Source organism: Tachypleus tridentatus, chromosome 8 (assembly GCF_004210375.1).
Source record: "Tachypleus tridentatus isolate NWPU-2018 chromosome 8, ASM421037v1, whole genome shotgun sequence".
NCBI lineage: Eukaryota > Metazoa > Arthropoda > Merostomata > Xiphosura > Limulidae > Tachypleus > Tachypleus tridentatus.
In genome coordinates this window covers 71577762-71601825 of record NC_134832.1, presented here as the reverse complement: position 1 = coordinate 71601825, position 24064 = coordinate 71577762, and the positions used below count along the sequence as shown (strand labels likewise).

Here is a 24064-nt window from a genome sequence, read left to right as displayed (position 1 = left end):
ATTTTTGCGTGTGCGCATGTGGGAAAACAGTGGAAAGATTATTAAACCCACTGTGTGTACTATTCATAATTTAATGAAAACAACAACAAAAATATTGCAGACAGTAATTTTTTTTTTTCAATTTATTCTTTACTTCTTTCCTGTGAATTTCAACTTGCAGGTGTGAAAATATAAATGAAAGTATTTCGGATCTATGTCTCACAAGTCGCAGAAAAGATGTTTACTTCAGTGCCACATTTCAACAACAAAATTGAATGGTGATATGCAAATTCTTATTCGAAATACTATTTATTTATGAAATAAAACCAGGCGTACTTCCGTAAGATTCCCCAGAAGAATCGAGAGGAACAAATATTTCTATTTGTTTCTTTCGAAGTTCGTATGCCATGCTGCGTCTTGCTTACAGAGAGCATAACTGTTTTCGTGATGCAAGGCATGCACACATTTTCTGGATCTCACGACAGTACAAATTTTAACGTTAAGCGTCTCTTAAGTATCATTTTAGTGTCTACTGACTGACGACAAATTAATGTATGTATAGTGGTGCGAGTGGTTGAAACAGATGACCCTTCCGGGCGGCCTTTGATCTCTTTCGGGGAAATAATCTTAGTAAAACAGATTGACCAGTATGTAACTTTGCACTTAAAAACAAACAAAATAAAACGGCTACTGAGAGGAACAATCGCTATCAACAGTTTTAATTAATTGATTTCATTCTTCAACGTTTCACCCACACTTATAACAGGATCCGAGTTTAAAATAAGGAGCTGCTCGTATAAATATGTAACTTTCAACATGAGGTTCTTTACACAAACCTGGTCTTTTTTCAACACACCTTCATGTCTTATCATCAAACCGAATAAGCTTCATGTGACACACACTAAACTTAAAGCAACTTCTATTCTTTATTGGCCTATCAAGATACAAGATAAATCCAGATGCACCTTATGACGACATTTCGTCATATATTCAGTTTTTTCTAAGTGAACATTCGAACCTTGCCACTCAACTTTTCTGTAGTTACACCTTTACGTAACTGATCCGTTTGTTTTTCCTTCACATTGGTAAATTGTTTCTGAAAAAAAATATTTTTCTTTCTGTTTAGTCAAAACCATTACGTTTGTATTACGGGACCTCAAATAAGCAACTGTTAATCAGCGTATATTGAATGTTACATCAACACCTGTATTACTTTTACAAAAACTCGTAGGAATAACTTATTTTCAGATTCATTGTTCTACTCTTTTAAGAGTAAAGACACAAAAACCGATAGTTTTAGTAGTTACAGCCGACTATTTTGGAACAATGCAAGATAGAATCTTTATTATTAGTTATAGATGATTAGTTTCGGTGTCACCTTTAAGGCTGATATCTACAGTGTTAGCTTAACTTACACGGTTGTAGCTGAATGTAGGCTACACTAATATTGTCGCTACTCATCCTGATTATGGTTACTGAAACTAGCCGTCCATAACTAGTAATAAAAATTTTATCTTTTGTGTTGAAAGAAACTTCAATATCTTGTGTTTTTATAACTTAACCAAAGCTAGTATTATGGATTTCCGATTATATGTCTACACACACACATATAACATAAGTATATATAACTGCCGTGATATTAATAAAGAGAATAGTTTAACTCTATATTTAGTTATTTTGATTGATTTCTTTCTTTGCTTTTCTAAGTGATTTTGTATTTAAACTAAATTATAAACTTAATTATACAAAGAATTGTGTAGTTTTGAGCTTCAAAGAACAAACAAAAGTGAGCTGAGAACAAGGATATTTTAGAAATTTAGATACTGACGTTATTATTAACGAGAGAAGGACTTTAAATGGAAATAGGTGTAAAACACTAGGATACAAACACCTGTAATGAAGTAGTCGACTTAATAAACTCACTGTTCACTGTAAACTATCAGATATTTATGTAAATTTTATCAAATTTGACGATAAAGTTTAAATTAGAATTGCAAATAAGATTTTGAATTTAGTGATGCCATCGTTTGTACAAACTATGAAAGTGCTCTGTTCTAAAGGCTGTGTATATACACACAAAAATACAGACATAGACAGTTTTGTATACAGATATATCTATATATCATGTGTGAGAACTACGACAAACGGGCGGACTCGCTGACTGAATCAATAAGCACTCTTGCACTAGCTGATAAATGGTGAATTGATCCGCATGAAGAGATTTGTTTCCGCCGCAGGAGATGTTTCGTTATTCCTGCTTCTACGTAGAACTGCGTACGAAGCTGCAGCCCTTTAGGGTTAATAATATACGTTGAGAATTTGTTGATGCATTATCTTTAATTAGGTCGTAAGAAATTAATACTAATAATTTATGTTGCAGATATTTTGAAGATAGATTAAGGTAAGTTATCTAAAAAAACCGTATTAGCGGCGTTTTTTGTTGTTGTTTTTTACATTAGACAATTGTAAAAGACACGCGCTTAAATACAAGGAAAACTTGTATCATTTATATAATATGGCCCGAGAATAAAACGTCATCGTAATATTTCGTAATAAGAGTTAATTTAAGCCCACTTTGATGTTTTGAACATCTTTTTAGAGGATCACTACGCATTCCCCAGAAAAATAAAATATAGACGGGGATGGGGGATTATGAGAATACTGAGTGCGAACTTCAGAACAACTATTTGACTAACAGCTAATTCATGTGTGGATTATTTTATCTTTAATATACATATATTTTTGTTAACTGTACAAAATGTGTTTATAAATCAATAATGTTTAGGATTTTAAGAGTCACCTATTGTTGGATAACCAACTGAAAATAATTGTAAAGTTATTTTCATTTTACTGTTGTCTTGTTAACATATTTAATATTGTTTAAGAGTACGTGTAAAAGCGACGTTTATTTATTTAGCAGGTTGAATAACAATATAACATTCAAAAGTGTAGCAACTCACTTAACTCAACATTTTTCTTTTAATTTGACTCTTTCGCCACTAGGTGGCCGAAGTACTAAACGCGGTTACCACAAGCTGAAAGCGGAAGCAGCTGGCGAGGACGCGCCTACACTTCCTGCAAGTGAACCGGAAACTGACGGCATGAGCTCTTACAGTAGCACGGATTATTCAGACTATGATCAAGATGCTGACACCGAAAGTGATTACGGTAAAATAAAAAGACAATGTAATAAAAAATTTAGCCCACAGATTTTACCACTGTTTCAAGTTCATTTATAGTTTAACATATTTTTTTTACCCAAATTTGAGTGTTTAAAATGTTTTCTTTATTTATTGGAAAAACAGAATTTTTTGTAGGTTAGAAACGTACCAGTAAAACACCATAATAATGGACTTCGGAGTTTAGACTCGAAAGTAATAGACTATAATAAAATACTCAGTATAATAATATCATAATGCAAAGCTTGAGCTTGTTAACCGTAAAAGTTTACTACATTGTGTAACTCTCAACTCAACAGTGTTTTAATAAAACATTGACTTTGCTATTATACTTAAGAGTTGAGACCTGCCAGTAATGAAAATAGTCACCATAATAATATTTCACTGTTGACACCATGCCGTAAAAATGTATAAAAACTTATGATAAAACAGTCCGGAGATGGAATTCAGATATAAACAAAAAGTAAAGCTTTTATACCATAAGAGTCAAAACTTACACGCATAAACCGTAGCTACGTATTTACAATAAAAATATACTCCATAACCGATAGTTTACGATGACAATAGGTGTAATGTATTACTAACTACAATAATACACTTTACAGTTAAGACATGAAAGTAACACCTACTATAGTTAATTAATGAATTGGTTATTGTAAAACTATATTCATAGTTCAAGACAAGAAAAATTAATAAAATACGTACTATAAAGATATAATTTAAAGACGAGACTTATAATGTTGTCCAAAACGTACAAGATCACACTCGATAAAGTTAGATAAGTCACAGAATTGAGATTTACAGGTAGCAAAAAATTGTAGTATATCAATAACTATATTAATATACACCGAAGTTCACAATTAAACCTATAAAAGCTGTAGTTACTGACTTAGTAATATAAACCAGAACTGACATTTTAAAGGAAAAAAACTGTTAATAAAGCTCCTATTAATAACATTAGTAATGAAATACTCCAGAGTTGAGGGTTTAGTGATGATAAAAACTGTGGTAAAGCACTTACTAGAACAATGTACTCCAGGGTTGAGTGTTTAATGCTAGAATTCAAAGTTAAAGGGCGAAAAATTACATTGACGTATTTTTTGTCTTAAGAGCTTAAAGGTGGCAAAAATATAGTTAAAATATCTATAACAATAAAAAAATCTAGCATTGAAAGTGAAAATAGTAAAAATTGCAGTAAAAGCATCTGCTATAATAATACAGTGGACATTGGTTGGCCATTTTATTAAGAAATATACCCAATAAGAGGTTGGTCCAGCTTTTTCCGAAAAAAGCAGTCATAACACAACGTGTCATACGGTTCAAAAGATGCTGGAAGGTGTTGCCTTATTAAGTAGCGAAATAGGCACAAGAACATGAAGACAAATGCATCTTTCGTCTTTTCCCCACATATGTTTATTTGCTTCGATATGGGAAGAATATAGTTTCCTGAACTTTCCTCCATCTTCCTCGGACAATGCACACAGTTTTGACTTAGTTTGTGGAAATATTTTCGTACTGGAAGCAGCCGCCTTCATCAGGATACACTTGAAGCATGGCTTGATACACTTGACAGAAATGATGCTGAGGTAAGGTGTGGCTTTTATAGGGCCCAGGGTATGTGAGGAAAAGATGTTCCAAATTATGACTCTACCACCACAGGCTTGGACAGTCGATAACATACGAGAGGAGTCAAGTAATTTGTGTGGATTTCTTGAAATCCCTCTTCTCGCATCTGTACTTAAAAAGTAAAGCCTGATTGGTCGGATGACATCCAATGTCTGCCATCTTCACACCACTCGAGGCGTGTTTTATTGCTGGCAGCTGAGACAACTGATTTATGTAATGGTCTCCTTCTCCCATAATTCAATTGTTGAAAGGTTTTTTGAAGGCATAGCTTAAGATAGACGTGGATTACTTTACATTGAATATTTGCCAGTTGTTCTGTTGTTTGACTACGGGTGTATTCTATCATTCTGTCTATCCATATTTTCCCTTTCTATTTTACTACATATTTGCGATAACAAATCCTCTTAGCAGCAGACAGATACTATATTCACCTTTTGCCGTTGCTGATAAACTCGAATGACTGATGTCTCGGAGCAGTCTACCATCAAAACTATCTTGACCACTGTAGCAACATTTAGACATGTACCCATTATTATGCCTCTTTTTAATGCTGCAGTATCTTTGCCTTACCACATATCTATTTTATTCACTTCAAATATGGTTTTCTAAATCACTTATTATGCTGCAAATATTACCCAACACACTATGCGATCGATGTACTTTGCATTTGGACCAATTTGCAGGTCAGGTCCAAGTCTGAAAGAGCACACCAAGCCCTAATAAAACAGTCAGCAAGTGTATACACCGTAGCTGAGACTTAACTATGGCAAAACACATACTGAAACAATATACTTTAGAGCTGAAACTAAGAAGCAGTGTTAAATCACTGGTAGATATTCTAGCAAATCACTTGACATAATACTATATTCTAGAACTGATGCTTAGTTATTTAAAATGTTTTTAAAATACTTATCATAATAATGTATACCACCACACGTGGTAAGCTGAAGTAGTTATTACGCTAAAATTCGAGATTCGATCTTTGTGGTAGGTATAGCTTACGTAGCTCATTGTTTAGCCTTGCGCTTAAAAAATAAGCACATAATAGTAATATCTGTATAATAAGCTCTTGTTATTAAGTATTAGCCTGTTAAGTTCCCAAGCCCGACCATTCAATGTATTGGTTACGATATATTATGCGCTTAAAAACTGGTTAACATTTCGAATATAACAATTAAAAAATTTCTAAAACAGCATGTTTTTCGTCTTTTATCCACTTACCAGATCACGTCAGCGGGGCTGCCCCGAGACGGTTCGCACTATCGCTACAGGATTTCAACTTACTTTACTGGTCTGTGGTTATCCGCTTTTAGTTTACCGATAAATAAATATACTCATTTTTTATCATTGTAACTATATCATGCACGTATTTAAATTTGCAATCTAAATTTGTCAAGCAAAGTAGCTATACGGTTTAGAATACTAACCAAAGTGGGGATTGAAAATCGTTTTAAAACCTATCCAACTAGTATTAATTTGTGTTTATGTACTTTTTTTAGCAAACATTTATTTTGTGTTGGATATTTCTTATAGCAATCATACGAATAACCAACGATCCTTACTTTCCGTTAAAAGCATATTTCTTTTTCCTATTTACTTTAATATACCATAGATTCAAGACTTAAGGGCCATTAAAATGTTAGTAAAAATACCTATTATAATGATAATATATCAAGATTTTTGTAATAAAAACCAAAAACAAGCACAATCTGCAATAACGCTTCAAAATTAACAGTTAAATGCAGTAACCACTTAACTAAAACACGTGCTCCAATAGCATTCGCCTGAATTTAGAGTTTGAAAACTGTAGTTAAACACATACTAGGGTTGTGGAACTATTGGAGGTTCAGCCCACCCTTCCCATTACCAGATCACTATATCATATTTCACACGGAAATAAAAATAAGAACTATTAGGCATAGTAGACGATTCAAATTACATTTATGTAACCATTGCAACTCATTATACCTTAAAAGCTGTCTTATAAAGGTAAAAATGAACCACGTCCTTGAATCTAAGTTCTAAGCTTATTATAGAGACGTTGCTTTCTTATATTTCTTCCAGTTTTTATATGTTCTGTCTGTAAACTACTTGAGAAAAAACAGAATTATTGTAACTAGAGTTAGTACTTTTATACTTTCTGTGTAATATATTATATGTTTATTTACTTAATTCACAAAGTAAGAAACGTTATTGATGTTCAATTTCAAAAGTAACTCTAAAAAGTGGTGATGTTTAATGATAAAATACCATATATCGTGTCTAATGTTTATCAAAATTCACAAAAGATGGATGGACATTTTTTTTTCAATTATTAATATGAATGATTTGTGATGTCGAAAAAACTCACTTGTAGAGAAATATATATGCAAAATCGGCTCGTTTGGGTTGAGAAAATATTTTACATAGAAGAGCGAACAACGTTTCGACCTTCTTCGGTCATCGTCAGGTTCACAAACAAAGAAAGAGCTAACTGACCGGAAGCTGACCACATGTTTGGAAGGGGTTGTGTAACTGAGTGTCGGAATTTAGAGAGCGTTGTTAGATGTTTGAATACATAATTTTATTTTATTATATTTAATATAGGTATTAAGGCGTTCCTTTATATTGGTTTATTTTGGGTTTAAGTTGTATAAGTAAGGCTTCTTTAATTTTGCGTTTGTTTATGTTTGTTTCCAAACAATGAAGAATATCTTATCAGACACGAACAAATTTAAACCAATACACACAAATCCAACAAAGACACACGAAACGCAACTAAACAAAATACTACTAAAAATGGAAAAAGCAAACACAATTTCACAAACACTTTATTCTTACCTACGTAAAACCGACTCACGCACACCACAAATATACGGCATCCCCAAACCTCATAAACCAGATTGCCCATTACGACCAATAATGTCCACATATGAATCGTTTAATTACAATCTTGGTAAATACATAGCATGGACATTCTCCAAATATGTAACTTCAGCCAGCTCATTCATCAAAGACTCTTTTAATTTCAAGTCTAATCTAAATCAACTTAATCATAAAGCCTTAATGGCCAGTTTCGATGTTATATCCCTATTTACAAAAGTTCCAACCACTGAAGCCTGCAAGATAGCCTTAGAACTCTATATCCGAGACCCTAACCCAACTATAGACATTCCCAGCAACCAATTAGCAACCCTCATAGAATTCACCACGATAAAGACAAACTTCATGTTCAACAACCACAACTATATACAAACAAATGGCCTAAGCATGGGCAACCCAGTGTCATTAGTTCTAGCCAATATTTTTATGACACAAGTTGAAACACAAGCAATTAACACAACGTTACATCCACCACTATACTGGTACAGATATTTAGAAGACACGATTACGGGATTTATATGTACAGTACACACACTTAATATTTTCTTCATAACATTAACTTCACATGTGAACAGGAAGAAAGCAATCAAATATCATTTCTTAACCTCAAAATTACAAGAACCGACACACAATTCAAAACAGAAATCCACCGAAAAAATAACCCATACTGGACTATACATTCCTTGGTACTCAGCACATGAAACAAAACAAAAACTCAACATACTAAGAAACTAAATAAACACAGCCATAAAACTATGCTCATCAGATAAAATTAACGATGATTTAGACAAAATAAAACAATACTTCATCAACATCAATAAGTTTCCTCCACAAACCGTAGAAAACAATATACGCACACACCTTGACAGAAAGCAAAATCAACCAACAAAAGTGAATATATCTCACGAATCAAAAAATCACGAAACCATATACTGCTGCATACCATATATTCCCGACATCAGCAGACAAATAACTAACATTTGGTAAAAACTAGTAACAAAATATGACATTCCAGTTAATACCAAATTTATTCAAAAACCAGGCACAAAACTGAGATCTATACTATGTAAAAACTACACTGGCAAACACCACACCAACATTATTTATAAAATACATTGTGATAACTGCCACGACTTCTATATTGGAGAAACAAGTAGAAAAATGGAAACCAGATTCAAAGAACATAAAAAGTCACCTTCACACGTTTTCGACCGCTGCAAGTCAAATAAACAACATAACCATAGAAAACACTCAAATACTAAATAAAGAAACAAACATAAACAAACGCAAAATTAAAGAAGCCTTACTTATACAACAACTTAAACCCAAAATAAACCAATATAAAGGAACGCCTTTATACATACATTAAATATAATAAAATAAAATTATATATTCAAACATCTAACAACGCTCTCTACATTCCGACACTTAGTTACACAACTCCTTTCAAACATGTGGTCAGCTTCCGGTCAGTTACCTCTTTCTTTGTGAACCTGACGATGACCGAAGAAGGTCGAAACGTTGTTCGCTCTTCTACGTAAAATATTTTCTCAACCCAAACGAGCCGTTTTTGCGTATATAATATGAATGATTTGTTGTGAAAAAATTTTAAAGATAGTTTTTGATAAAATATATACAATTACAACGATGTTCCTTCCAGATCTTCTGATACGATAAGACTGGCCAAGTGGCAGACAAGATTTGTCTGATTTTTCGTGTTGATGAGCTTTTTCTGTTACTTGTACTATAAATCGAATTATTAATGATGCACGCTAGGCAGCAATTTGCGCCACTCTGCTCACGTATAACTTACTTAAAATATAATCTTTTCGTATCTCCTTTCGAAAAGTTTAATGACGTAAAAGAAAAAGGAAAGTATGGTATGAGAGAAAGCGCCACCTGAAATATATGATTAATAACCTGTCTTGAAAAATATTTTCGATCTTTAGTTTTAGACATCCAACCATTATTAACAGCCATTTGGCTATTCTTTGAAGCAAAACAATCGATTAGAAAATGAAATAGTAAACAATTCGTTAAGAATAATTTTTAAAAAACATTAATGAGATTTTATTTCATCGGGAAAAAGTTAAGTGTTTGATTTTACCAACTCACGCACAAATTACAAAATAAGAATTCAAGCGTTTAGAACTTTGTTTCAATGGTATGAATTAAAATACTCTCAGGTCATACTTTCTCAAAACAATCATATACAAGTTAATTATGCTCATTCATGGTTCGTATTCATTTTATTTGATGTGTTTATCGTTACCGAATCTTTGCTTGCCTAGCTTGGTTTGGAATAAATACACTAGCATTTCTTTTGAAAATCAAGAGGTACAAAAAATATTCGTTGGAAAAAGTGAAAATAACTAATTGTATTGGATATTCTTAGACATAAAATTAATAATTAACAAAGATTTGACAGATAATGTTCTGAACTATCGATATCAGATAATGTTCTGAACTATCGATATATCTTTGTGCTTTGATAATTTTCGACCTTACAAACTCAATATTTCATCGAAAAGTCATCTCTGTGTATAGGACACGAACTGAATAATGTGTGTAGTTATGTATTTAAAGTTTTTGTAACCTGTAATAACTTTAAACATGCACCTGCGGGTGCTTTAGTATCTTATATCTATTAGTTGCTGGTTTGTGACTTCAAAAAGCTTGAGTGCAAATAATCCGCGCATGTGAGAGAAGGTTTAATTCTTAACTTTAAAAGGACGCATTTGTAGTATTCATCTTTACCATCCAGAGTATAATATTTTTGACGAAAATGTTTTCCTCGAGATAAGCTTGGTGTATGCGTTGCTTAGAACCAGTTAATAAAAGACCCAAATTGGCTTTAGTATCCTCTACTTGTCACCAGCTAATACGAGACCCAGTGTAGCTTGTTGTGTTTCACTTCTCATCAGCTAGTAATATACTCTGATTTGTTCGCTATAACTTTTCCCTAAGTAGTACAAGATCCAACGTGTTTTATCCCTTAGATTTAGACATGTATATTTTCCGTATCAGACATAATGAAAATCGTATCTCTGATAAAATATCAGAGAAAGGCTACGTTCATTCAACTTTTCTTTGTTTCGGTGAAACGCTTCTTTACGGATCACCAACAGACTAGAGTTCAGATATCGAAATCACACAGGCTATTAAGTCAAGTATTATTGTCGTCAATCGACCAATAGTTGTGGCCAGGTCACTAGATTATGATGTCTATTTCCAGGTTAAGAAAGTGATAAAATATTACACCCGCAGTGTTAACTAACTGATAAATGTTAAGTTGATTGATATTTTTTCAAATATCGAAAACATGGATATCTTTAGTGTAAATGTGTATTTATTAGCACAGTTACCTTTATATTAATATAATATTCGATTCAAAATCAACTTCTTCGACTTCTTGGTCAAGTTACACAAAGATCACTGCTATAGGATTGCATGTTATAGTTGTATATGCTTCCTGTCTGAGGTCTGGCATGGCCGAGCGCGTAAGGCGTGCGACTCGTAATCCGAGGGTCTCGGGTTCGCACCCGTGTCGCGCTAAACATGCTCGCCCTCCCAGCCGTGGGGGCGTTATAATGTTACGGTCAATCGCACTATTCGTTGGTACAAGAGTAGCCCAAGAGTTGGCGGTGGGTGGTGATGACTAGCTGCCTTCCCTCTAGTCTTACACTCCTAAATTAGGGACGGCTAACACAGATAGCCCTCGAGTAGCTTTGTGCGAAATTCCAACACGAACAAAGCATCCTGTCTGAAAGTAAAAGCCATTAAACGATTTATTTACTTAATAAAAGTAAATGCTTCATCAACAATAGAAAAATATATGGTGTTTCGTGATGACGAGAAACCCATATGAAGTAAAAATGTATCTCAAGACGGGTGGTATGGGTATTGAATGTTTTATTACAGTAAAGTAGAGAACAACGTTTCGACTTCCTTAGATCATCTTCAGGTTGGTGTTTCACTTTATTTCTTTGTTCGTCTCCTTAGTGTTACTTTCACACCAACATCTTTCCATGTTCTTCTGCAACGAATGTATATCCTCACCATCTGCTACATGTTTTTATGAGTTTTTCCCAACCATACTACCTGCTTTTTTTTATCTCACTCAGACCTAGTGAAAAACATTCGTCAATCTTATACTAACCAGCTAATGACTTTATTAGAGTATTGTACCTTGAAACATTTCAGATATGCTCTTAAGTCAAAGGAACTGCTCATTTTTTCCAACAGTTTTCTGGCGATATATTTTAATCACCTTATAGCATTTTAAAAAGGTGTTCTTTTGTCTTAAAAAGCTTTACGTAACTTAGTAACATTATTGAAATCTTATTTTAAAAACTCGTAGAATAAATTTTTCGTTGTTGTAAATACAATTTATTTCTTATTTGTATTGATTAAAAAACTTGTAATGGCAAATTTAAACCTGTTTCTGGAAAGCTACACAATGGGAAAAATATGATACAGACAAGATGCTAGAATATAAACGTTTTGGCATTCTTCATAGGTAAAAGACTTTGGTGCGAAAGTGAAGCTGTTTCATAAAACACATTGTTAAAAGGTTCACCAATTCCATTTCCTCTGTTGTATAAAGTTGTAGAAAAAGATTTAATTACTGCGTGTCTGGGCGTGGAAACTTCAATAAAGCTATATTTGTTCCTCGTAAGATTAACGACACGCAACTTTACGCGAGGCCTCAACATCAATATCGTGTCAGCCATGTTCAGGACATAATGAACAGTATTTAGAAGTGTTCTAATGTCGCTCGATTAAGTGCTTAGAATATGAACATTTATCTTGAAATGTTTAGCTGACTTGCCAGAAAACCTCATAAGAAGGTGAGCGTCTATCACTGCCCAGTTATTACGTTCCTAAAAATCAGTAAAACTCGATATTATGTCAATTTCTCGTGAGGTTGAGAGACCCCAGAAGATTTAGTACTTGGTATTCCCAAAGTCTCTGCAATATCCCAACACTCGTTAAGAAAAGAAAAAAGAAAACTCTATTCATCCAGCTATAGAGAATTCAACATGCATAAATAAATGGATTAATAGTGTTACAGAAAACACGGCGGAAAACTAACAGCTATTCAGGAGATCAGTTAACGTTTGCTTGAAACTGTATCTAAGCTGTACTTACGTATACATTAATATTCTTATATTGAAACTAAGAGAACTAAAATTAAAATGTTGTATGCATTTACTTAGTGCTGAAGTTGTTCTGTTACATTTGTTTATTTGAAGTTAAGCACAAAGTTACACAATGGATTATCTGTGCTATGCCCACCCACGAAACACGGTTTCTTGCGAATGTAAGTCCGCAGACATACCGCTTTGTTACTGTCGGGTTTTCCGTTGCATATGTTTATAAATAAAGATAATTTATTATGAAGGTTCTTCATGATGAATAATTAGATTTTTCGGTCCGACAAGGCCAGGTGGTTATGCCGTTGGACTCGGAACCTGAGGGTTGTGGGTTCAAATCCCTGTACTACCAAACATGCTCGCCTTTTCATCTGTGTAGGCGTTATAGCAATACGGTCAATCCTACTATTCGTTTGTAAACACTATCCCAAGAATTGGCGATGGGTGGTGACGATTAGCTGCCTTCCCTATAGTTTTACACTGCTAGATTGAAAACGCCTGGCGCATATAGCCCTCATATAGCTTAGCACGAACTTCAAAACAAACAAACTGGACTGTTCATAAGCTCAGTCTGAGTTGTTCTGTGTCTTTAACACAGATATTTCTTATTTGTCGATTCGATATTTGTTACATAGTCCAGACTGATATGTGGTATGTTTAACAGAAGAGTAAGCCCCAAAATGGTCTCATTACATAACACAATTAACTGTTTTAAACGATGGCAACATCATTCGCCTTATACATATTTAAATAAAATCTCCAAAAATCTCATGAAATTTTCTATATAAGGTGCTTTTATAAAGTCGGAAAGCGTAATATTTCAATTATTACACTTTTAAATCAGCAGCTGTAGAGATAAGGAATATTTTAAAATATTAATCCGTTTAATTCAAATTAATGTCATTTTACTGTTTGTTTTATTATCGTAGTAAAATCTCTCCACTTGTCGATTCATGTTTTATTTGTTTATTACCTGTAGCCAATACGGTTAGACTATACATCATTACGAACCCATGCACTTAAATTTAGATCCTATTGATCTAAAAACACCTACTCAACAATTTTCGGTTTTGCTACTGCTTGAGCTTCCAACTGGTGATGCATTCGGTCATATCCATATGGTGGTTTCTCAGACCTGCTTTTGTATGACACGTTGTACGCTGTCGCTTCGAACGTTTTCGTCGTCGTTGTGTTTGAGAAAGAAATCAATGAATAAATTGACAACCATGTTTAATTTTTCGAAGAAATCGTTTGCCCTTTCGTTAAAAGTATTCATTTTGAATATCCATCTCTTTATGTACTCTCTCTAAGTACCTAGTGTATTTTTTTATAAAACAAGTAACATTATTTTGAGGTTTTCCTTTAAGAAATCTAACTCTGCAAACATAGTTTATTGAAAATCGTATAGCATCGATTTAGAAGACCGTAATTAGTTACTGAGAAATCAGTAATATCAGAATCAGAGTCGTGAAAGTCAGAGTTCTGTCAGTTTTATGAAAAATATCAGTTTGTTATGTGAACAGCAACTATAATCGTTATTAAACTTTTAACAATTTAAACTCGAATAGAAAGCAGAATAGAGAGTAGAAGTCAATAGAAAACAGATTTCATTAAAAATTAATGTACAAATACGTTGGTCGATAAACATAGTTTAGAGAGCGTCAGAATTATATCAGAAATTTGTTATATTATTTTAAGTAGACTATTTTTGTATAAGAAGTAATGTTCAGCATAGATTATCGTTTATGAATCTTTGTATATGAATTAGACTCACTAAAATATCAAGGAGTGGAGAAAGAATAAAACGAATTGTCAATTCGTATAGTAATCTTATGTATAATCAGTAGCTCAACTGCACGTTTGAGGTCTTAGCACGTATTAACCCAATGTGTAGTTTTGTACTTAATAACGAATAAATACCTCTTCAACACTACTAATACTTAATCAGTTTTTTGTGGGTTTTTTTACTTTACATTAGACTAACATCTCATTGGCACGGATTATATTCACTGCATTCAACGGTTTGCAACGCATTTTAAGGACTTCAGGCTTCTATATTTTCTTTTGTCAAACATTATGTCATAGCGGTCACTTGATTGTGCTGTATTTATTAATATTCATATGATATGCAGTGTATTTAAATTCAGAGCTAGAACAAATTTGGGAAGTTGTTTATCGTGATAAACACGTGATTCGATTTTTTTTGTTAACTTCGTACCCTAGTTTGTTTATTTTTTTCTAGTTCGTCTAGTCAATATTTTTTACGTTACCTTGAACACCATTACCTCAATGTTAAAAAAATATTCAAGTATTCTTCTATTATCTACCATCAACACTGGCAGCTTTTTAAATGAAATTTAATCTTCTGAGTTACTTCTGTTTCAGTAACGCTATTACAGGAACGCTTTTATATAACACTCGTCGATTTCAATTATTTTAATAAATAACTATAAATAACTAATCTTTATGTAAAGGTAATTTTTTAAAATATTAACTAGAAGCTCTGTGCTAAATGAAATTCTCAGCTTGATTCTTAGAGGAAATTAGGTCTTCAATATTTTGGTTTTTCTATATCACAAATATATTTTTGTATTCACTATTATCTGCTGCGGTAGCTGTTTTAAACATTAAACAATATCGTTTAGAATCATTGAACCTGGGTTTTTGAAATGAGTGACCAGTTTAAGACCTCTGCAGCGTTACTCACTTTTAAATTTCATTGCATACAGTCATAAATTTAGAACAAGATGTAAAGAAAGAAAATAAAACACTTCTGTAGAATTTGTCGAATTTGCATTAAATTGGCTTATTTTATAAAACTCAACATCTGCATATTTGTTTAATAATTTTTACTTTTTTTTTTAGATGAAGCTCTAACTTGTAATGTGTGTGATCGTTCATTCCACTCAACTCGCCAGCTAGCTCAGCACCAACAGAAGAAACGGCATTTTGGATGCTCCATCTGTGATTCTATTTTTCCCAACCTGATGGCGCTAGAATACCATAAGGAGGCGCTCGATCATTGGTCTGAAGACGAAGCCAACACCAATGAGAGTGGAAGTGACGACGACAGTGATGAAGAAGAAGGTAAAAAATCGGAGGAGTTGGAACGACTGTTGTGAAGCTGATTTTCTTCCATTTTATTTCTTGTTTTTCTCTTTCCAGTGGGTTGTATTGAGGAAAGTTATGTATAATGAAACAGTTGTATTATTATATACAAATTGTTTATAGCTAGCAGTATTTTTAGTACTTGGGCAGGAAAAAAACCCTTCAAAGATCATTTTGTGGATATCCTGTTAACATATACTTTGTTTCGTCACTAATAGAAAGTGTAAAAAGAGAACCGTATATAAACGTTATTTAAGTAGCAGTTGTGTGTGTCCCATTTGTAAAACTTGTACTTTAACTTTGGGAATTCTATAAGTACTGTGCATATTTTTTATTTTAACATGTTTTATCCTTTATTGTTGCCATGTGTCAGCTGTTTTCTAACACCCAATTCCATTCCATAGATGAATGTCGTGTTTATATAATTAAACCGAAAATAAAATTTAATTAAGAATTGCCCTCTGAAAGTTCCTTTTACACTAAAATGCATCTAATAGATAATATTATTCATGATAACAGGTATATATGCATCTCCTAATCTTTATTTTAAAACCAGCTGAAGGCGTGGTTTCATCAGTTACATGTGTATTGTAAAACCAGATTGACGGGAGGCGTGGTTTTATTAATTAAGGAAGCTGCTGCAGATGAAATAAAGCCATTATTTCATGTATGTTTTTGCCATATTTTGAAACTGAAATATATAAATGTGTGTGTGTGTGTTTAAAACTGAATATTTAATTTGTAACTAACTACTCTTTAGCTGAGAAAAAAACAAGGTATTCGGTTCATTTGTGAAATGTTAAGATTTTTCTCAACCATGTATAAGCGACAGTATATATAGATGGTGTTCCTTCTGTAAATGCATGTTGCAAATTTAAGTATAAGGCAAACCATATGTTGAAGTTGTTATTTATTTTATTTTATATGAAAAAGTTATACTTTTACGAAATTTTAATGGTAGTTAGAAATGTAGTGAGAAAGCTGATATATTCAAATAAAACGAGTATATTTAAACGAGGCTTGATGAAACACATCCAATCGCTTATCCAAGTCGTGCACGAATGAACACTAAGATGTAGTGCAAACCGATGGTTTGTTTCCTGTTAATCTTATCGTAGTTTTCTATACATTCACTTTTAAATTTCCAACTTCTAATTTAAGACAAATCAACTTTATTTTTGTTTGAAATTAAAGAACTGTATAGACACACATTAGCTCATCATAAAATGATTATATATAATGATTAACTCCATAACTATTCTGCCAATGAGTGTATGATATCATACGAAATTGACGACTATGTTGTGATAATGAATTGATTTAAGTATTACCAACTAAATTGGGCTTGGATGCAAAATTCTTTCAACTGGAGTATACGTAATATGACATTTCATATTTAGTAATAAAAATATGTCATAATTAATTTTAAAAAGAGTATTTATAGAATTTTGTAATTGGAACACACAACTGGTTGAAAAGATATATGTAAAATGTGTCACTCTCAACTGTGCCATAATAATGTAATGAATAAAGCTACAAGCGGTTTAAGTTGAACGTATGAGATTACTCATACCTACGAATTCATTGAACATTTCTATCTCATTTTACGCCCAAGTTATGTGAAACAGAGCTTTGTTTATATCTAGTCTTAATAATCTAGAAGTTTAGAGCTTAGCCAGAGAAGTAAATAAATATATCTTTAGTATTGCTGACGTACGTAGAGACATTTGTAGTTTTTATGGACAGAGAGGTTTTTATCTATATACAATATAACTATTTGTATATTTACTGTAAAGTATATAGAGAGTAAATGTAAATAGTAGAAAGTATATTTCCATGTAGCATTATAGCAAAACATATGTGAATTTTTTTTTTCTACTGTTTGCACGACTTTTAATTATGTTGATGTGATCTAATTCTCTGGAATATTTTGTTAAATATATTTACTTTCAGTATTTAAGAATAATTTAGATTTAAACTATATTTTAAAAAAAGTAAAATGTTGAACATTTTAAGTAAATGGTATTGTTTATACTCTTATTTAAAGTAAATCTTACTCTCAGAAATTGTGAACCTTCAAGATTTGTAGGTTTGCATTTAAAAGTAAAAGGAACAAAAGGCTAAAATCATTAAACAATAATGTTACTGTTTGATACTAAGCACAAAGCTGCAGAAAGGACTGTGTAATCTGCCCACCAAGGATATCAAAACCCGGTTTTTAGCGTTGTAAATTCGCAAACATGCCGCTGCGCCACAATAAATTATTATTAAAACAAGCACTTGCCCTTAAAAATGCTAAATATGGTTCGGTGTTCTATATGATTTTAATTATTTAATGTGTAACGATTTTAACGTTGTATTCCTTTTAATTGTAAATAAAGATGTTTTATATAAATATCATTTTAAATTATTTATTGCAGGTTTGTATTATAACGATCGGAAGTTCATGTTATCTTAGGTTATGTACATTTTCACAGTTTGTAGTTATAACACGCTAATTTTATTATTAAGACTCAGTTTTCTTAATATTTTAAAGTGGAATTCTTCCCGGGAACGGAGGATGACGTGGAAAAAGTAGGGAATATCGCATTCGTTCAGGCAGCGATTTTCAACACTACTAGTGTTGTAGCATTAGCGTTCGTTTATTCACTGGCAGAATCCAGTAGTCGTTCATCAAATATGAACTTCGCTGTACCTAGGTTACATTCATTCATATAATAATAGCGAGGTATTCACTGAATGTTGTTTGTCTTTAAAGGTTGAATAGCTGTTTTTACCTAAACTCTATTTTAAAGACACATTTTCACTGAACTTGAAGATATAGTTGTTTGATAATTTTCTTCTTATCATGTATGAAGTAATGCCTAAGTAAGATATTACTAAAATAACGACGACAGAAAGTAATTTATCCAAATTTTTGTTTTGTACTCTCATCTTCTTCGTTTGATATGTTTATTCTGTGAAATATAGTTTTCTTTAAAGATTGAAAGTGTAAAACTTTCAAGGCATAAGAACGTCACAGTTTACAAAATTGAATTTATGAATTTGTCTATAAATCTGTGATGTTCATAGACCCTTGAAAAGACGCAAGTCGAAACGTCAGATATAATAAATAAACCTGAAGTTGTTTGTCTCCTTCATCGAAAATATTTTTAAGCTTAAAATAAACTCTTTTCAAACTTTTGTAAGATTTTTCTTACCGTTTCTTCGTAGAATAATATCGGCGAGGCTTTTGTATATAGGAAACCTTAAAGCTTCAAAGAAAACTGCACATGTAAAACAGCATATGAGGAAGGCCTAACGAGATGAAAGACAAGCTGTCTGGTAAAATGTAGCCGATGTGTAACAAGTTTCAATTCCCATGATTCCAAACTTTTGTTCGTTGGGAATAAACTTATTAACTCTAAAAGCAATGTGTAACCAAGGGTGAATATGAAACATGAGAGCAGTAGCTCTGAAAATTAGCCCCTAACTATAAATACTATAAAAAAAATAAAGAATAATCTACAAAAAGAAAATGCGTACTACCACTACATGATCCATTGTGAAACTGAAAAGAAAATCGTAGGACACGGACTTCAATTGTTCACTACGAGGTGGACCTAGTAGTAGGTCTATATTATACTTGGAAGTTGGTTTAATACATGAATGTATAAATACATAAAGAGAGTTTGATACTGAGGTTTCTATGTTAAGGAATTTTCTTATCAGTCAACCTATAAGCGAGTAAACATTGGATTATACAGGCTGGTAATGAGTTCTATCCGTCGATGAAACTCGCTGGTTTTAAGATATAAAACTTTTCCCATTACGTTTTTCTCACATTTACGAAAATTAAACCTCGCAGAAGGGGCGTGAACAGGGACGAGAATAAATATATATATATATATATATATATATATATGTGTGTGTGTGTGTGTGTGTGTGTGTGTGTGTGTGTGTGTACAATGAACAGAAATACTTTGTTTGAAAGATGAAAAGTATATGTATACATTGTTAGTTAATCCGTCAGTTAATTCGAAAACAACACTAGATCAACTTAAAATAAATAATTTTTTGCATTTAACTTGCCCATGTATCATAATTGTTGATTAAAGTAAAACTTACATTTTGGATGTTCTTTTTCACCATACTAAAGTGTTGGACAAAAATTGATAGTTTTTATTTCTTCCACACGCCAATCTTTTTTGCTTAAGTCGTCAAGATAGCAATTTACTGACAGACTATATTGTTTGTGATTTCTTAAGTTAGGTTACTTCACAAATGTAGGGTCATAAATGTTTCGTTTGATGTAGATTTTAGTATTTCATATGTTGTTCACATTGTAAAATCGTGTACTTGTATATGGATTTCGGTAGAGACGTTTTAACATTTCATTCACTTTTCTCCTTATTAAATATAAGAATAATTGCTAGTCATATGCGATAGATGGGTAGGAACAATTCGTCAACTTGCTTTTGTTGTGATTAAATAAAGCTTAGAAAGTATTTGAAGATTTGTATATGTATAACTAGAGTAGATAAATATACTAATGGTTGTATTACAAGTTAAAATGTAACCTTTTTTTGATATATTTTATATCATTTGTTAAACTATATATATAAGTATCTTCTGCAACCACTGCGATATATTATCTTAAGAAAGTAAGAGCCCTAACTGCTACTTCGTGAAATAGGAGTCAAGGTGTGACTGATTAAGTCCAAACTGCAGTCCTTTTAGTGTATAGTTAAGACGCAAACATTTGAACTATATCTGTCGTTAACTTGTTACTTTAATTCACTATGTGCACGTTTTACCAAAATCTTTAAGAGAATATAAGCATATTTTATGAACATTGAAAGTTGTGAGTAATATATTTATGGACATTAACGTTCTGTTCCACGCATTACGAAGATATGATGGGGAAAAAAATGTTTTCTTTGAACTGCTTACTTAAATAGATATGTGATAAATGGGTATGTTACCTAGAAGTAACATTGTTCAACTGATTTCTATGGTTTATTTTAGACTCCCGGTCAAGAAACACCAACCCCTCTAGACGCTGATTGGTAGAAATAAACTACTTGACTCTACTATTCAGAATCATTTTTTTCAGATTTGAAAAAAGATACAACCGTATTTAGTTCGTTTCCATCTTCTCCAGAATCAATATCACAGATCTTTCTTCTAATCTAAACTCATTTTGATCATCAGATTACTTGTTCTTCTTATTGCTTTTCTTTCCTCACTTTCAGATTTATTTCTTCGCTTCCAGTTAATATAATGTACTTTATTCAAACATGAATCCAGAAGTTAACAGCATCTACAAACGCCACACTTTCCTTTTTCCTATGTTTATGTTCCTGTCGAGACATTTTACAGATTTCGCTTGAGTATATTTTTTTCAATCAGAAGAAAAACTTTTTGCAGATTACATTATTGGATTACGGTTACTTAGTCTGGCCCCTCCAATCCATCTTTCGGTTCTGACGCTTTTTCCCTAAATTTGAGTCATTTATCGCGACCAGGGATCTTAAACTGTTACCTGGAAGTAACAGCATTCAACCAAAGAATTGAATAATCTATATATGTATTAACCAACAAAGATAAATTTATTGTCTGTACGTTACAATGTGCAATGGAGGGTTAAAATTTCTGTCTGATGCTTTATGTTGTGTCACCACACTTAAAGTTTTTAAGAAATTTTGTAACCAGTTCATTATGTTATGTTGACGAACAGTAAAAATTTTTAGTTAATACATTATATTAAACGACATTAAAATCTTCTAACTGATACGTTGATGTGTTTATATGAAACTTTCTAAATGATTATTTAATGTCTACCGATATTGTCCTTCAGTGACACAGTGGTATGTTTGCGAACTCGTATCGCTAGAAACCGCGTTTCGATACCCATGATGAGAAGAGAACATTGTGTAGCGCTGTGCTTAATTCAAACAAACACAAATCTACCAATATTAAATGTTTATAGTCTTTATGTTACCTTTATTGGTCTCTAAAAGCTTGTACGATATTAAAAGTTGATTTCTTCCTTTTTTAAAATTTATTATTAATATGTTACTTAGTTTTGATTGTTAGGGATAATAAAAAACTTTCATATTTTTCGCATGAATAAGTATAGTATGTAAGATTCGTTTTATATTATTTATAATAATATAAATATCAAAAACAAAAATGATTATAGTAGTTAAACAATTGTATAATGTTATATACATAGATATCAAATGTTTGTAGGCTAAATATTCTCTTTATGGGTATCATAAACATGTATATTGTTTTTAGGGGCTTTAAAAATCTTGTAATCTTTAATAGTAAATTCTGATTCTTCAGACATAAATGTTTATAACACTGTACATACATTATATTATCCTTACGGACCATAAGCGTTTACCGACCTTATATTATTCCGTGTCTATGGGCATTAAAATTTGTTGTGATCTGTTTTTATACGAATATGAGAGTTTAGTATCATTACGTTATGTTACGTGTGCTGACAGTAAAAGCTGCTTAAAAAAAGTTGGTATTGATCGAAAGGCCTTATCGGCACTGGACCTAATAGATTTAGTGTTGACACATTAAATATTCTACTCGACTTTCATTCATAAATTCAAAGAGTTACAAGTTTATTATATTTATTTACACTAAATGTTTGCAGGGTTTATTTGTTTGTTTCAGCTTAAAGCCTCGTTACGCTATCTGCTGTGTTCACTGCGGCGAATCGAACCCCAGATTTTAGTGTTATTGCTAGTTAATCATATTGCTAGGTTGTTTTTCAAGTTGCTTTATAAAATACAAATTATTCAAACTCGCTGTCCGAATTTATTATTATATTTCTCATCGTCCACAAACACGAATTTGTAACATATTTTTGGTCATTTGTCAATAAAAAAAAATATGTACTTTACAGATTTAGGAAGAACTGATAACATCTTTCTTATGCAGTTCTGTGGTTTGTATGCAGAATACTATATTTTTCTTATACAGTTCTTTGGTTTGTTGAATACTGAATACTACATTTTTCTTATACAGTTCTTTGGTTTGTTGAATACTGAATACTACATTTTTCTTATACAGTTCTTTGGTTTGTTGAATACTGAATACTACATTCATATTATACAGTTTTAGTTTGTTGTATACTGAATATTACATTCATATTATACAGTTTGTTAGCTTGTTGTATACTGTATACTACATCCTTCTTATGCAGTTTGTTAGCTTGTTGTATACAGAATACTACATCCTTCTTATGCAGTTCTGTGGTTTGTTGTATACAGAATACTACATCCTTATTGTACAGTTCTGTGGTTTGTTGTACACAGAATATTACATCTTATTATACAGTTCGTTAGTTTGTTGCATACTGAATACAACATCCTTTTTATGCATTTCTTTGGTTTGTTGTATAATAAATGCTGTATCTTTCTGTTTGAGGTATTTGATTTGTTGCATACTGAATATTGCATTCTCCTTTGGTTTGTGAAATACTAAATACTACATCCTTCTTACACAAATATTTGATTTGTTTTATATTGAATACTACATCCTTCTTATACAGCTCTTGATTTGTTTATTTATTTAGTGATTTATCAAAAGCTTTTTGTTTTATTTTTGACATCAGTCAAACTTTGCAAACTATAATAAACATTAACAATTATAAATAAATGGTTTGATAATATCTGGTGAGCTTTAACACAACCACAAATGCTATAAATATTTCTAATTATCAAATATTGAGCTTATATCATGAAACAACATCGTACAGATGGACCAATTTGTAAAGTCTATTTTTTAAATTGCATTACTAACCTACGCTGCCGACATAAATTGCTAATCCAATAACACCTCTTATTAACTATACGTGTTGTGTTGATATTATAGATGAATATAAACCTCTCTTCAGTAGCAGTTCAAAACCGTTTCGAAATTACCTCGTGTTTAATATCTTCTTTAGTTAAACAGTATGTGTTTTTGCTAATTTCAAAAATAATTATTAAAATTAACATTGTTTTCATTAAAATTATTATTACTATTATAAGATCTGAGTTAACTTGGAACTTCCACCTTTTCGTATTATACAGTTCACTAATTTCAAAATTAAAGAATTGTATGGTTATTAGCTGTGTTATACTTTTGTTGTAAATATAATTTACTTGC

The 24064-nt window shown here is 32.0% G+C and overlaps 1 protein-coding gene across 2 annotated transcripts in view; it reads left to right on the top strand.

Annotated features, from left to right (window-relative positions):
• LOC143222636 (uncharacterized) overlaps positions 1-18305 on the top strand; it is a 177772-nt gene extending 159467 nt beyond the window's left edge. For both annotated transcript variants that reach the window (XM_076449379.1, XM_076449380.1), the window contains exons 2-3: positions 2983-3147; positions 15668-18305. In XM_076449379.1, coding sequence (XP_076305494.1) covers positions 2983-3147; positions 15668-15924 — 422 coding nt within the window. In that variant the 3' untranslated portion in view covers positions 15925-18305. The remainder of the gene's footprint in view (positions 1-2982; positions 3148-15667) is intronic.
• Positions 18306-24064: the final 5759 nt, after the last annotated feature.